The sequence below is a fragment of the Pelmatolapia mariae genome, linkage group LG3_W (assembly GCF_036321145.2).
Source record: "Pelmatolapia mariae isolate MD_Pm_ZW linkage group LG3_W, Pm_UMD_F_2, whole genome shotgun sequence".
NCBI classification, from domain to species: Eukaryota; Metazoa; Chordata; class Actinopteri; order Cichliformes; family Cichlidae; genus Pelmatolapia; species Pelmatolapia mariae.
This window is the reverse complement of record NC_086229.1, coordinates 44,390,883-44,406,870: the sequence shown is the minus strand read 5'-3', so window position 1 is coordinate 44,406,870 and position 15,988 is coordinate 44,390,883. Positions and strand designations below refer to the sequence as shown.

General features: G+C 39.1%; 1 protein-coding gene across 1 annotated transcript; it reads right to left on the bottom strand.

The window, feature by feature from the left end:
* Window positions 1-3,096: 3,096 nt before the first annotated feature.
* On the bottom strand, window positions 3,097-15,751 carry LOC134624484 (ankyrin repeat domain-containing protein 46-like). Its single transcript, XM_065470292.1, has 6 exons — window positions 15,649-15,751; window positions 12,739-13,081; window positions 10,269-10,338; window positions 7,735-7,804; window positions 5,049-5,277; window positions 3,097-3,649 (listed from the first exon to the last, which is right to left on the bottom strand). The coding sequence occupies exons 2-3, from the start codon at window positions 13,047-13,049 to the stop codon at window positions 10,320-10,322; spliced, it is 330 nt and encodes a 109-aa protein (XP_065326364.1). The 5' UTR covers window positions 13,050-13,081; window positions 15,649-15,751; the 3' UTR covers window positions 3,097-3,649; window positions 5,049-5,277; window positions 7,735-7,804; window positions 10,269-10,319.
* Window positions 15,752-15,988: the final 237 nt, after the last annotated feature.

Below are 15,988 nucleotides of genomic sequence, written 5' to 3'. Positions count from 1 at the left end.
ACTGTACAGTACACTGTTTTAGTAACTATTGTCCATGATGTAAATATGTAAAAATTGTGTATGTTTCTGTCCTGTTCTGTTTGTATATGTGTTCTTTGCTGCTGTTACAACCAAATTTCCCCTTGTGGGACAATTAAAGGATTATTCTATTCTATTCTATTCTATTCTGTTATTGCCAAAGAGTGCCAAAGCACTTTAAGCACAAGCACTTTTTCAGTAACTTGTCTTTCTTGTAGAACTGTGCTCCAAATAAAGAACTTTGTGTTGATGAGATTGTTAGTTAATCATTTACAAATCAATATTTCCTGTATAAACTGCAGTGTGTTTAATAAACACATTGCAGTGTGGAGAGAAACATCCCAGCCAAAACACCAGGATCTCTGACATTTGGCCACCGCCCTCACATCTTATATACACACACACAGACACTCAAACAAAGAACACTCCACAGAACATCATATATCCCTATACCGTCAGTCCAGCTCATCCTTGAACCTCCCACTCTAAGTTACGACCATCCATCACCTCCCTTGAGCAGGGTGCCTGGATGTCTTACAATGGGCCCTCTGTGAAGGTGCAATAAACACGGGGCCCACTTGTGATTACACTCTACATGCATGCATACAACTGGTGTCAGGAGTGATCTTCCTATACTAAAGTGAGAATGCGATATTACTGTTACATATATGATACGGTTAAAATATGCGATTAATACATCAGGAAAAAAAATCTGCAATGACAACCTGACATTTAAAAAAACAAAAACAATTGCCACAACTACTTTCTGTAATGATCAATATTAGTTCAATAATCACACTTAGAATACAAATATAATTTTTTAAAATGCTTATTACGAATTACCTGTGCATTTACTGAGCACTGAATTATTATTAATATTAATTATGTCTACGTCATCATCATGTCTGTTATCAGCAGCAGAGAGGAACCAACCACATCCAACTGGCACTTAAAGACTAAAAGCAGAGGACAAATGTCTGCATCACCATTAGTCTATAATAGCAGACTACAACACCAGAAACATGAATGACAGCAGCTCATCCAGCTCTTATCCATCACAGTTCACTGATTACCATCTGTGAAACCCCAGATGTGAATGTAAATCCTGAGAGTCTTGTGAAAGACATAAGATCATCAGTCGTTTGGCTGCGTCACTGAAGTTAGGCGTAAGCGTAAGAAGTAAGCGCAGCTAGTTTGGCAGCCTGCTGCTGCCACCCTGACTGTAGCTGTAACTGGCTGTAACTGTACATGTGGTTTGATTCTTCAGAATATTGCTTCACTTAATTAGTTTAAAATGAGTGTTTAAACTGGGCTTGATGACCATTGTGTTAAGCACCTGCAGTTATTGCTAACACATCTGTCATAGAAGCACCACAAACATTGCAGTAGTTACATTTATTCATGCACACAAGGTTGTAGCACTGCAATAATAATTTCTTCTGCTGTCAATGAATGACCGTTCCTGTCGCCGCATCGTGATTACGTGATGAAGGAGAATCACAGTAAACTGATTCCAAAGGACGCTTTCGCCGTCTCGTCCACACGAAGTATTTTGCAGAGCAGCCGTGGCAGATTTTCTGGGAACAGATGTAATTCGAGTTTCTTCCTCTCAAAATATTATTTTGAATTTAATCTCGAAATTTCTACTATATTCTCAAAATCGTCAATATTAGATATTTTTTAGAGCCCAGACCCATTTTTTACCGTCATAAAAACTATGGGAGAGTCAATTTTGAAACATTAACAGAAACTGTCCTCAATGTGTAAAGGGGCGGTGACACCTGTGTCACCGCATGTGTCACCGCCCCTAGTACTCCCTCGTATAGGATCATTTTATTATACACATGTTGTTTTATAGTCGGCACCGACGCGTGTTTTAATCGCGATCGTGGTTCGTCAGAACTGCGAAAATGGGTAATCGAGCTTGATGCTAATAATGAAATAAAATGAATAAAATTTGCAAATTCGTCCCGTGAAGTTATGTGAAAAATATTTTTAATATTTCCAGGAAAGTTGCGGCTGTGGTGTGTAAAGGCCTTCAGACTGCGGAGGCAAAGCAAGAGAAGAACGGGAGGCCAATTCAGCGCACGATATGTACACTGAATATGTTTGAGGATGCAGGAAAGGGACTTCATGTTAATATAAATTTTATTCCGGTCATTTAATCTTCAAGTTTGAATTTCTGAAACATTCTATTAATCCTTTTATATGGCATTTTATCCAAATGCATGTGTATTTATACAAGCTGTGTCACTAAATAAACTATTCAATGAATGTCTGAGTAATTAATAATTACTTTAATAATTCATAATAAATATTCTTCAGTCTACATGCAGTCCTTCTGTTAACACTATTATTTAGTCCCGCGGTGCTCTATCATGGTGCCTCCGTCCAAATAAGATTTCAACACGAAAAACGAAATTATATAATCATTTAAACATTTTTAAATCACAAAAAAATAATTTGAATTATTATTTTTTATCTGGGACACAGTTGAGTTAATGTTATTATCCAAAGTTTCAAAGATCATGGTGAGCATTAATATCGCTGAATTAATGTTTTAGGTACAAGTTGATATTTTCGTGTTGCCGATGATTTTAGGTTACATTTGAATACAAACATTAATTTAGACATAAACATTTTTCCACGATGCAGAATAACTGCAGCTTCTTGTTTGAGGCCTGCGTGTGGCCCACGGGAGAAAGCTCGGCCCCCTTTCCTCTCTGCAGGAAATCCAATCACTGTTGCAGCTGGAAAAGGCATATGTAAATTCTACCCTTATGCATGTATTCTGTACTTCAGTTTACATTTCAAGTATCTGTAATTTACTTCTACTTCCTACATTTTAACACAAGTAACTGTATTTTCTACTTCTGACATTTTCAAAGCGCTCCTTACTTTAGGTTTAACACATTTGACGGGAAGTTATTATTTCACGCCACTGCGCGTATTCAACCACTCGTATAGTACATAGTATACAAGTATTAGGATTTGAGACACATTTAAAAAAAATATTGATCATTTTGAGAATAAAGTAGAAATTTTTATTTTAATAAAAAAAAACCTTGAAATGTGCAGATTACAGTTGTTGTTTCCAGACGAACTGCTCCTATAATTTAAATCATTTCGTGGATGACTTGATGAAACAAATTAATGAGCCGTCTTATGATACACCCTCTTTACTGCACCAAGTTGTAACCATCGATAACCAAAAACAGAGTGAGCATAACAGGAGAAACGTTTTTTAGCAGCTAATTTTAAAGGAGAAGTTTCTATCAGCTCAACAAACATCAACAAAAAGAGAAAACAGTGAGAGAGAACTTCACACATTCATTCAAGATCATTCATGAAAAAGTGTCTCAGCACAGGCAGGACCTTTCAGCTTCCAGCTTTTATTATAAGGAGAACAATCATATTTTCAGCACAGCTGCCTGACTCACAGTCATGACAAAGAGAAAAGCAGAAACAAAGAAGACGTAGCAGCCAGTGCAGAGGGAGAAGACAGCAATGACATCTATCAGCAGGAGCAGCTACAAGAAGCTGAAGTCCTCCATGAACTCCTACCAGGAGGTCCTGAAGCTGGACGTCCTCACTGCTCTGCAGATTTATTAGGGAGCAGCTCTCCATCACTCTGAAACACACACACAGAAACTATTAGTCGCATCTTTTATTTTTTATTTTTTTTAAATACCCTCTCCCCCACCCTTCTGTTTGGCTGTCTAATGCCTCGCTTGTACTACACTGCAGAGGTAAAAGTAAGGTATCTAAATAAAACCATGCTATCAGTAAAACCCAGATAAAATGGAATTGTGCCACAATGTAGCTATGTGTACACAATGTATTGGTAGGTTATCTACGCATACATTAGGAGATTTAGGTCGATAACTTTTTGCTGAATACGTAAGGGTGTGTCTCAAAAGTGTGTTTAAGCGCACAGAAAGGGTTTATAAGAGCATGGGGAAAGGTTTTATGGATTAAAATATATAACAATAATAGTATAAACACGTAGTTTTGCACCAATCGCGGAGGGTTCTGGAACATAACCCCAGTGATAATCAAAGGAGTACTGTATATTTCCAAAGCACATACACAACTGTATCTGCTGTAACTAAGTGTATTTCTTTTTTTGTAAAGTCATCGAATCATTCAGTTTTTTCTTTTGCATCAACAAAGTGATCACCAAAGAACTACAAGCACCCCAAACTAATTAAACCAGCTATGTGGATAACAAAAGAAGTCTCAGGTCTGAAAAAAAAGAAGAAAGAAGAAGAAGAAACAGAAAAAGAATCTCATGGACTGGCCTTCCTAGATCCCAGACGTTGTTAGAGAAGCAGTGTGAGATCATCTAAAGGCTTCAAGAATCCTGAAGAACTATTCCTGAAGATCTCTTAAAGAAAAGGAAATATAAGAAAGCTGAAAAGGGGTTAAGGGCTGTGCTGAACAATAAAAGTGGTCTCACCCAAAATTGACTTTCAAACTTGTTAGAATTGTACAAACACAGCAGCTGGCTCTATAGTGTGGTGAGGATAATTTGGGATACTGGAATATTTTGCAGGCTTTGGTTTTATTGTAATTTTCCTTGTCTAAACACTACATTATAAACTGTTTCACTGAACATGGCCAGAGCAGAAAGATTTACTGCTGCAGAAGCTTCAAATGAGACAAGTCGGCATCAACTGCAAAGCTCTTATGACATGTTGCAGGTTTCTGAAATAGGCCATCATTAGACTGCTAACAACATGATGAGCAACATGACTCTGCAACAAACACTCACACAACCTAAGAACAAGAAACGGAGATAAGACTACAGACAGACTAAGGAAGGATACACTGCAGAGTATGAAGAAGAAGAAATAGTAGTACTCCTCTAGTGTCACTCTCACATAATCTAATGTTTTTAAAGATTTTTAATCTGAAATTCCTGAATGATTCAGTTCAGTACTAAGGATGGCATATGCAAGGTTTGATAGCCTATTAGCCTTACAACAGGCAAAGCAAATAATACTTGTATAGCAATAATACAATGTTACCTGAAGTGCAGGTGTTGCTCTACAAACTGCAGCGTGTACACAAGGCTGCTCATTAACTGAGTATTAAAGCATGTCATGCCCAGGCAGAGGAGGGTGATGACCAGCAGCAGCAGCAGGACCCTCCAGAAGCCCAGGTCCTCCAAACTCCTGCCAGGTGGTCCTGATGCTGGACAGGACGCCCTCAGTGCTCTGCAGGTTCAGGTTCAGTAAGTAGTGGCTCTGCATCGCACTGACACACACACACACACACACACACACACACACACACACACACACACACACACACACACACAGTTAGGAGGCTCAACTTAGTTTAGTGAGTTTTAACTCATCAGTTAATAATCAAACTGCTCAGAGAAAATCGGCACCACCAGGGAGACGCAGGGCACCGAGCTCAAACACAAACAGAGCCATCAGTAAAAATACTGGTGACTGCTCGCCTGCTGGGGGGACAACAATACCCCATCAGCCATAACCAGACCTGGGAACATTACTTGGAGCTTTAATGCATTAAAGGTTTTGGTTTATTAAGGCTTTGTCATTTAACTGACAGCACATTCACCAGGGAGACCAGGTTTCACTCACACTTTCACTGACCATATGCATCATTTTAAATTCTCTCTCAGGTTAATCTCTGAATTTTAAACTTTATACAGAATGTGAGAGGAACCCTCATCAGTTCATGAGGCAGGCAGCATCAGATAAAAACTCAAATGGGGTTTTGTGTTTACTTGTACTTGAATGAACTGATGCTCCTCAGCAGTTCATGCAAATAAAACCACATTTTAACTGTGTGTGAATGCACACAGTATGTGGCAGCACACAACAAAGAGGTAATGCATGAACACACTAAACTCACTCAGCCACACAGCACTTAGTGAATGTTCAAAATGTCACTAAATCTGACCAATTTTATGTTAATGTGATGTTCAAACTGTGAAGGATTCATATCCATCAATAGTGTGTTTATAGTATATGCAAATAACTTTCCCTTCAGTGTTCACTCCACTGCAATGACAGAATCGAGCCAATCACCCTGTGTTTCATGTTTCAACTGCACATGTTTTGGTTAAAAGTGAAACAAAGAAATGTTGAAAGAAGAAACTTAAATGTTGCACTGTTTGAAATTCTGCAGTAAAATTGCAGCTTTCTAAGCCTAAAATGACGTTTTTAACTTTCTGAGATGAAAATTCTGGAAATTCAAGTGGCTGATTGGATTTCTCTAATTAATGACTCCAGACAGACAAACTTATAAGAGCTTTCCAGTCTCTAAAGACTGACTGTGTGGGACTTACTACAGAACTGGTGAGCGTGAAACAAAGCATATGAACTATGTATGAGTGTAAAATGAGTGGAGTAACTGGTTAAATATATTTGATGGTGTCAGTCACGTGCACAGGCTCACACTCCTTGTCTTCGAGGCAGGCTGTTATTTGAACCTTAACATATTTGAGACTGTTTTGATTGCAGGGATGTGGTTACATGGTGACAGAGCAAAGTGTGATAACAACACTTCCATCTGTGTACTTTTCAGCCTTAGATGAACAGTCAGAGTGCACAGGTCATTGAACTTCTGCAGCACCCCTCACTTATCTTCCTCTATTATCAGCACCAGTGCAGTTTTTTTGCTTTTGTATTTTTTGCATCCTTTACTGATCTCTGTCATTGTTTCCAACTGAAGCAGGTGTTAAAGTACTTTCAGTATGAAAGCAAACAGACTGAAAGAAAGAAGAAAGTAGGAAATCAACATCGAGACTTCAGAGGTGGTTTCAGGTTTTGTTGAGCCAGTTAATGCAAAGAAGGGACACACACTTAAGAACTGAATCTCTTTAACAGTTTCATTTCTCTTTGTAACACTGTTGTTCTACGAGGTGACGGTATTGCCTTCATGGCCATATGATAAGGATGTTTGTGCATTACATGTAGGCAGCGCCACTGTGTGGCTGCAGACACCGTCAGATTCAGCTGAGTCAGATTTAACACACTTAGAGATCAAAGTGGGCTCGATCTATTGTTATAGACAGAGTTTTACTCACTGTTGTGAGTTGTGCTGTGCCATATTATACCACCCAATATAAATTTTTATATGATAAAATGATAAAAAAGTGTCACATCAGAATATTAATGATATAGTGACACTGTGCCACATATTCCTTATCATGCACAACACGACACAAGTACAGACACGTGTTGGGACGAGAGCAGCGTGTCGATTTTGTAGCTAAGATGCTGCTACAATAGTATGACAGTGGTTTGGTGACAAGAGGTCAGCTGCCAACAAAAACACAATACTTTACACATTTGAGTATTTTGCAAAATACTTTGGATCCAACAGACTTGTTTTCACTGCCTGAGACAAACACACCACTGAAAACAGCCAGACTGTGACGACACGCGAGTAAAGAGAAATAAGCAGGCAGTGAATGTGAACCAAGTGTCAACAAATTCAGTTTCACATTTCAAATGAGGAAGTGTTTCATTCATTTGTTTGACATGTTATTCAAAGTTATTTCCTATACTGCTGTAAAAATAAAAAAGACATTTTATTCAAATATCCTGACAAACCTTGAAGGCTATAACACCCTCCCCAATGTTGGATTTTGTATTGCAAATTTCACAGACATAAAGAAAAGGGCAAACACGACTGAGGCTGTTCATCACAGAGAGAAAGCAGGAGATTTCTTACCAGATGACGATCGTCAGCCTGCTGGACACCAGAGACACATTTGAGTGGGTATCAGAAGAATCCAGCGTACCTGTGTTAACGGACAAAGAGGTAAAAAGTGAAAAGCTTTACTGAAGTCAGTCCATTTGTCTAAAAACAGAAACTGCTGAGCAACCTCAGTATTACTGATAACCTGTTTAGCACACTTCACAGTTCAGTGTATCGAGGATTTGCAGAAGTACAAAGATGTGAATGTTTCATTAGCTTATATAGAAACTGCACCAACGGACTTAGAGTGGCACCATGAAGAGCAGGAAGCATTTTTATTTTCCACAGTTTCAGACACTAAACTCAACATTCAGTGTGTAGAAACAGACCAATAAGACCTACAGTGGAGTAAACTGTGTACTTGCTTGTGTATAATAAGAACCATCAAAGTAAGTTTCTGTGTAACCAGGCAGGTTTCAGTCTCTCCCACAGACATAACTTTGACCTGCCAACAAATTTGCACTAAAATGATCAGCATCAGTGTTACAGTCGGGATCACCTCAAACAAAGAAATCCAAGGTTTCTGAATTTGGGTCCTTCCTGGAAATGCTGAGTACATTAAGAGATAATGGTGGTGTTGCAGCTACTTCAGAGCTTTGTGTTCCACTTGGTAATAAAGACACAGCACTACTGAATATATTTAAGATAACACTGATAAGATTAACAGTGTTGTCAACAGTGAGAAAGTGAGAGCATAAACCACAATCATCTGTGGTAAATAATGACAGACTCAGAACTGATCAGTCAAATAAATAAATAAACATGACTGTAAATAAAAGAGAACTCTCAGGCTGAAATAACAGGAGTGCTGAGTATCACTGCACTGACACACTCACTGAGGCTCAAGTAATAAAAGTGTGGAATCAAAGGTGACATGAGAAGGACCAACAAACAAGAAACAGAAGACGACGGGTGGAAAACAAGGACCGTGTGATCTGTCAGCCCCACATGACAAACACACTTCTTCAGCATCCATGGGATACTGCCAAGAAATTATACTGTGAGTGCTGACATGCAGCAATGATAGAAGAGATTTCTAATGAAAAACAAGAACATTTCAGATGACATGAGGAACAATGGAACTGGTTTAAATTAAAGAGATTAAAGCCGACTTATTACCCAGCAGGCTGTGTGTGAGATTCTGTCCTTTAGTGAACCTTTGCTGTCTTTCTGCTTGCTGTTTACATTCATTTGCTTCTCTCCCACCTGCTACCCTCACTTACACTACACAACAAATCTGTATGACAACTGGACGAGAATGAAGTATTTATTTTGAGGCAGCACATAAACTACAGGGGAAAACCACTGACACTGTTAACTCAAAGCTAGGCCGCTCTTTGTGAATATCATAAAAGGCAAATTACAAAATACAGTCTGACAGAGTAAACTTACTTTTTCTACATGCAGTGACTGCTCACAGAAACCATTAACCAACAGCCTCATTTTACAGACATGAGTCATGATTTGAGTGTCTTTATGGGCCTGAATATCTGATCAGTGCAAGATAAATATCAGGCCGTCTGCCAGCTGAAGCTCAGTGGACTCATTCAGTGGCTCAATGACACTAAACCAAAGTTAATCTACTGTTGAATGACACTCAAAGCTACTTCAGTCACACAAACTAGTGTGTGAATGACTCCCTGTGTAAACACCATCAACACTGATAAAAGAAAACACAGACACTATATTTAGTAAAGATAACAAGTCACTGAGCTTCACAAAACAAAGTAAGTTCTGCAGCAGCCAGTTTGAGCCAAGCTTCAACTGTCACACTGATGACCTCACATTTGACTCTCCAATAGTTTGCAATACAGAGCAGTTCATGAATCAGTCAATGACTGCAAGTAGTATTGTAGTTTGTAGGTGTTTGTGCTGATATAGTGAAATGTAAAGTGAACATGAAGAGCAGACAGCAGTTATTGGGGTTTCAGAGAAAAAACACAGATTTGGCACTTGTATGTTTTTTGGCAACTTCTTTCATTCATCATAAATGATTAATGTGACACGATGCCACTATACCTACAGTATTCCTTTGGTGACAAGAGGTCAGACCACCAACAACACAATACTTTGTATATTTGGGTATTTTGCAAAGTACTGTGGAGACAACAGACTTGTTTTCACTGCCTGAGGCAACCAGACTGTGACGGCGCGTGATCAAAGAGAAACAAGCAGGCAGTGAATGTGAACCAAGTGCCAACAAATGCACACTTCAAACAAAGAAGTGTGTTGTTCATTTGTTTGAATTAACACCACACTTTATTCAGTATTTTATTTATTCTGAATTTTTTTTTCCTATATTGTTGTGAATAAGATCACAAATTTGAAATATCCTGATAAAACTTTAAGGCTATAACCCCCTAAATTTAAATCACTGAGCAATCAATCAGTAGCCAAAAAGACGAAGCCTACTTGACAACCTTTATGATCAATGTTGGATTTTGTATTACAAATTTCACTGACAGGAAGAAAAGGGCAGTTCATCAAAAGAGAGAAAGATTTCTTACCAGATGTCGATCGTCAGCCTGCTGGACATCAGGGACACTCTTAAGTCAGTATCAGAAGAATCCAGAGTACCTGCATTAATGAACAAACAGGTCAAGCGTGAAAAGCTTTCCTAAATACTCAAACTAAAGTCATCTGTCTAAAACACAAACTGCTGAGTAATCTCAGTATTGGTCATAACTGTGAAGTGTGCCGAGCAACTTAAGTGTTTCCAGGATCTGCATAAGTGGGAAGATGTGATACACAGAACGTCCCTCTTACATAATCTGATTTTCTCTGAGTTTAGAAATGAAACATTTAATCTTTCAGTCAGGAATGGGCAAATATTTTTTTTTGGCAGACAGTTTTGCCATCACATTAGCAGATGATCCTTTCACTCTTGTCAGTGTAGTCGTATTGCAAAGCCTTGCACTTTGCTACGACACTCACCAGCTCAGTCTCTGGGTTACTGCCCAATCTGAGCTGTTCCTCTGATATGCTCATTTCTAATCCTGAGGACAATAAAGTCAATTGACTCTGCACATTAATCTGTGATCTGTGAAATAACTGGCAGCTGCACACAAGTAATCCTGAAAAGCCACCAGCTTCTCTGTTATAGCTGAGATACGCCCTCTAGTGGCCGTGTGCGTGTGTGCTACCACAGCATGTTTATTCAGTGACTAATCCCAGAGGATAACAATATAGTGTGTGGGATAAGGTTCAATGAATTAGAAACTACTGTAAAATGTTTAGTGCGCTCTGTAACAAGACAGAGCAGAAATCATTAGATCTGTGAATGACTGCATTACAGCAGCTTTACAGTCAGGATCACCCCAGTTATTTACCTGAATCTGGGACTTTGCTGGTAAGGGTTACTGGTTCATTCAGCGATAATATGAGTGCTTGAATGTAACTGAAACTGGTCTCTCCCACTCTCTACACTCACTAACACATCATTCACAACAAAACTGTCAGACAACTGACAACTGATCAATGCATCAGACAGAATAAATGTCAGGCTGTTCGTCTGCCAACTGAAGCTCAATGGACTCATTCAGAGGCTTAATGACACTAAACTAACACTAATCTACTATTAAGTGACCTTAACCACACAAAGCTACTTCAGTTACATTGTGTAAGTAATGCTTAAATAATCCTGTTTAAACACCATCAAGACTGATAAAAGACGACTCACACACACACTCTCACACACACACACACACACACACACACACACACACACACACACACACACTCTGCATTCAGTGAAGTGAACAAGTTATTCAGCTTCAGGGACCCGTGAAGCCTCAAACCTCAAACAGTGACTTGAGACTTCCTTACTGTGGCAAGAATTAATGTGATGTTATCTCTGAGTATTAAAATGTTTGTTTCACATTGAGTTTCACAAGTAAACTTATAGAGACAACAGCACAAACAACAGATGTGTCTTGAACTTCAGGTTTTGTAATCAGGTTTACCAAAAGAAGCCAGAAATACCAAAAGAAAAATCTTAATGTGACACTATTGACAGCTTTTTGATGTAACACTTGAATTCACTCAAACATGGAGGAATCAACCTGAAAATTACTTCTGAATAATGTTTCGTTTTAGTTGCATAGAAGCAAAACTTCAATGTAGACGTGTGTCTGTTTTACTTGTATTCAGCAGATAAACTCTCCTCTGCTGCTTCAAATTCGGCATTTTATTTGTAAAAAACAAAACAAAACTGAATAACAATAAGAAAAAAAAAGGGGCATTCATGAGCAATGTTCCCTCTAAGCTGCGCATGTGCGCAATTGCGCACTGCTGGCACGATCTCTGCGCAAAGGAGTTAGGACTTTAGGAGTGACAGCGGTGTTTTGAGATGTGAGAGATTTGCGACGTTTAGCGTAAATCTTGTGTAGTTAGTTGTAATGGGGGGGTAACAGTAACAGGGTAAAAGGGGGCAAGACGGAAACCCTCCCAAAAAAAGACGGACAGAGCAGTGAAGCAGCCAAGGGAATAGACTGAACTAAAAAGTGTTTTACTAAAATGTAATTTATTATACAAGAATAAGCAGTATATGAATCTTTTTGCACCACTGTCACATATAATGCTGTACTGAAGTGCATTGTACAGCTCTCAGGGTACTGCTGTCACTCATCTGCTCAGTTTTAAATTTGTTTTTTCTAATAAATTTAAATTGCTTCTTTTTTGTTGTCAGTTCTTTGTGGATTCAGATCATCTCTAGAGCATCTTTGCTTATTGCAGTTTAATTTAAGTTTAGTGCTATTTTCATTCATTCAGAAATCTCTAAAGGGCAGATTTAAGTTCTTCAGAGAGGGTATTACAACACAAACAGTCTCAGCACACCACATGTCTTTTAGCTTCTACCATATCAACGTGAATCATGCATGATTACATGATTCTGAATAGTTGATATACATGAAATTAAAACTGGAGTTAAAATGAGAGAACATTAAGTTGCTCAGGACCTGAACTCTGAATTCTTACCAGATGTCGATCTTCAGCCCGTTGGACACCAGGAACTGTATCGTATCCACGTGGCCGCACAGGTGCAGCGCCGTATTCCCCTGATAATCCGTCACCAACAGATCGGCCCCGAACTTGTGCAAAAGGCGGCATATTTCCACGTTCCCTCTGGCAGCGGCTAAGTGGAGGCCGGTGCGGCCCCGGTTGTCGCGGATGTTGGGGTCGCATCCGGTCTCTAGCAGCCTCTTGGCGAAGGGCAGGTCTCCATCGATGCACGACTGCAGCAGAGGCACGCTGGTCTGCGACGAGTCGTTGATGAAGACATAGGACATATTCGAGTGGGTGTCGGAAAATTCCAGCGTACCTGAGACGGTGAACAAAGAGGCAAAATGTGGAAATGTTTTCTAAATGCTGAAGTTAAGATGCATGCTGAGCCCCCTCTGGAAGTACTCCAACCCCACTCCACCTCCCTGCATCTCTATCCCATGTTAGAAAGAAGGGTGGTGTAAATTGACCAGCAAGTGTTGGAAGAGGAGAGGAGGCTGGAACAGATGTAAACAGTGTGGGACTGATTTGTGCTCACTTCATTTACAGAGTATCCCTTTATTCATCCCATCTGACTGTGTGCGTCAGAGATCTTTCGTCACGTGATTTCTCTCTGCTTTTTTAAAGAAAAGAATTCAAGTTTAAGACTGGGAATACTGCTCCCTCTCCTTGGATTTCCATCACAATCCAAATCCTCTTCTGCTCATCCTCCTCCTTTTTTTTCTTGCCTCATCTGAGAGTTAAAGTCACTGCACCTCATTTGTCTCTCGTCTAACTGGCATGACAACTATTTAAAGTGTGAACCTGATTACTCGGCTGGCCTTTCGAGATTAAGCGTCAAGTGAGCGGCAAACGTAGGATCAATGAGGTCCAGTCTATCTGCCAACTCTTAAGGCACATTTATCAAACACATTTAAACTCCCTGTTTTTTGTCTTTGCATCTTTAACCACACTTTTTTGATGAATCAGGTCTTTCCCCTCTCTCACTTTCAGACAGCGAGTACTGCCACCTAGTGGCAGAAAAATCACATAGCTCATAAGATTTTACTTTTTTCTTTCATTATGAAAGCTTTAAAAGTTCATTACACACTCACAGATCTCTGCTCAGCACACACACACACACACACACACACACTCGTGAGAGAAGTTAAGCAGGCTTCAGCATACACTTTGGATAGTAACTTATGAACAGATAAATACCAGAGTAAGGTTTGTTGGGTTTGCTGTTCCAAAACTTCTGATTATAATGAACGGGCTTCCTGAGAAGACGCCTTTCAGGTTTGTGCGTTTCTGTAACTGCAGCTATTCAAAGTTTCTGTGAGCAGTTTAGGAGAAAAGAATATTTTGACTTAAGGTTTATTCTGCATAGTTTTTATTGAAGGTTTAAAAAAAAAAAAAAATGGCGACAACAGCTTCGTCCAAAATTACAAATTTGTGTATTTTCGTTTTTGTTTTTTCTCAGTTATTCAAATAAATTAAGATATATTGAAGTCAAGGAGCATAACACCAGCAGAATTTATGGGGTACTTATTAAACTTTCAAGTCAAAGTCTGTGTGTAACAGCTTTATTTACACTCACTGGCCACTTTGTTAGGTACACCTTGCGTCAAGCGCCAGATTTGTCATTTTAAATGTGTTTTTTGTAAATAAATTCTGTGTTTTTTCCATTTGTACGAACCTCCACGCCCCACAGGCAGTCAGCCAGTAAGATCATTCTGATTTGGTGCAGTACAAGTGCTGATTAAAGCCTTTCTCATGGGGTCTACCAGGCACTGTGTGTTTTCTGGGGGGCTGGAAAAAGTAGCAGCATGAAGTTGTGCTTTAGATCTGTATTTCTGCCTACCTTAGGAGATTTTGGGACCTCGGGTCATAGTAATTCCACGTGTAGTGAATCTCGCGTCAGATCGATCAGCACACAGTCAAGTCGCAGGTATGACCATGAATCGATCAACACTGCTCCAGCACCATAAGCACACTACCTAGATGATCTAGTTGACTTGGCTTTGCATTGTTTCTGTTGTTGAACTTCTGACTTCTTTGTTTGTTTACCCTTCATGGATTAATTGAAAACCCGAAGTAGAGTATTTTTCGTCCAATGAACTAGACTGATATAAACAAGTTATTCATAAAACATGGAGTGGACTACCTTCTTTTTTTTCTTTTTAAATGAGGAGAGTCAACTGATTCTGGACAGACAGACAAAAGAGCATCAAACTTTGAAGCAGATGGGCTACAGCAGCAGAAGACCACATTGGATGCAACTCCTGAGGCTACAACTCACACCGGCTCACCAAATGAACATTTTTAACGCCTTGCTGAATCTATGTTAAGTAGAGTTAAAGTAGTTCTGATGGCAGCAAGTGTAAAAATCTGTGAGAAATCAAACGGTGAATCTTGTTGCTGTTCAGTTCCAACTTTTTAATTTACTTCTTATATTTTTATACTTATATTTTTAAGTATTACAGCTACAGAAACACGCTTTAACCAGGTATTAACAGATCAAATGATGGTCCACACCACTGTGGGTGTTTGCTTTTCTTTTTTAAATCCAACCTCCTGAATGAGTCACACTGGTTCTACTCTGCCTGTACACTATTTCAACCTCTCACTCACATGCCTGTAATCACTTATTGCAATTTACTCAGCACTGTTTATTTATACCTGATGTCTGCTGTGACTGCACAGCTGTGACTTTATCACTCTGCCATCAAAGCACAAATTCCTTTGTGCTCTTATGCAAGATTATCTCCACTTGGCCTCTGTCAACAGCAATAACAGTTGATTCAAACATCGACTTTTAGCCCAGGTCAAAACACAATTGTTTGGACCACAGGGTAACAGACTGCACATTCACACTCTCTCACGGCCCTCTGTTATTACACTCACCTGTTAATAGGACCCAAATAAGAAGAAAAAAGTCTCCTCGCTTTTTTGCGAGCTAATGCTGCTAACAATGTTGTTGTTATGCTACGAGTTCCTCTTCTTCTTCTGTTGATAAGGTGAACTACCGCCACCTACTGGGCTGGAGCGAAGGTTCTATCTATCTATCTATCTATCTATATGTGAGTTATATTATTCCAATTTTAAATAGAAACATATAAAAATTATTAATGCGAATAAAAAATAAGAGGCAGAAACAGAATTTGTGATCTATCTCTTCTGCAGTTTTCATTTCTGTTATTGTTTTGGGCTTTTCTCTTTTGTAATAGTTGTTCTTAATTATTTT

What these genes read in the sequence shown, in the direction of transcription:
- LOC134624484 (XM_065470292.1), bottom strand. Translation starts at nt 13,049, where the DNA reads ATGTCCTATGTCTTCATCAACGACTCGTCGCAGACCAGCGTGCCTCTG.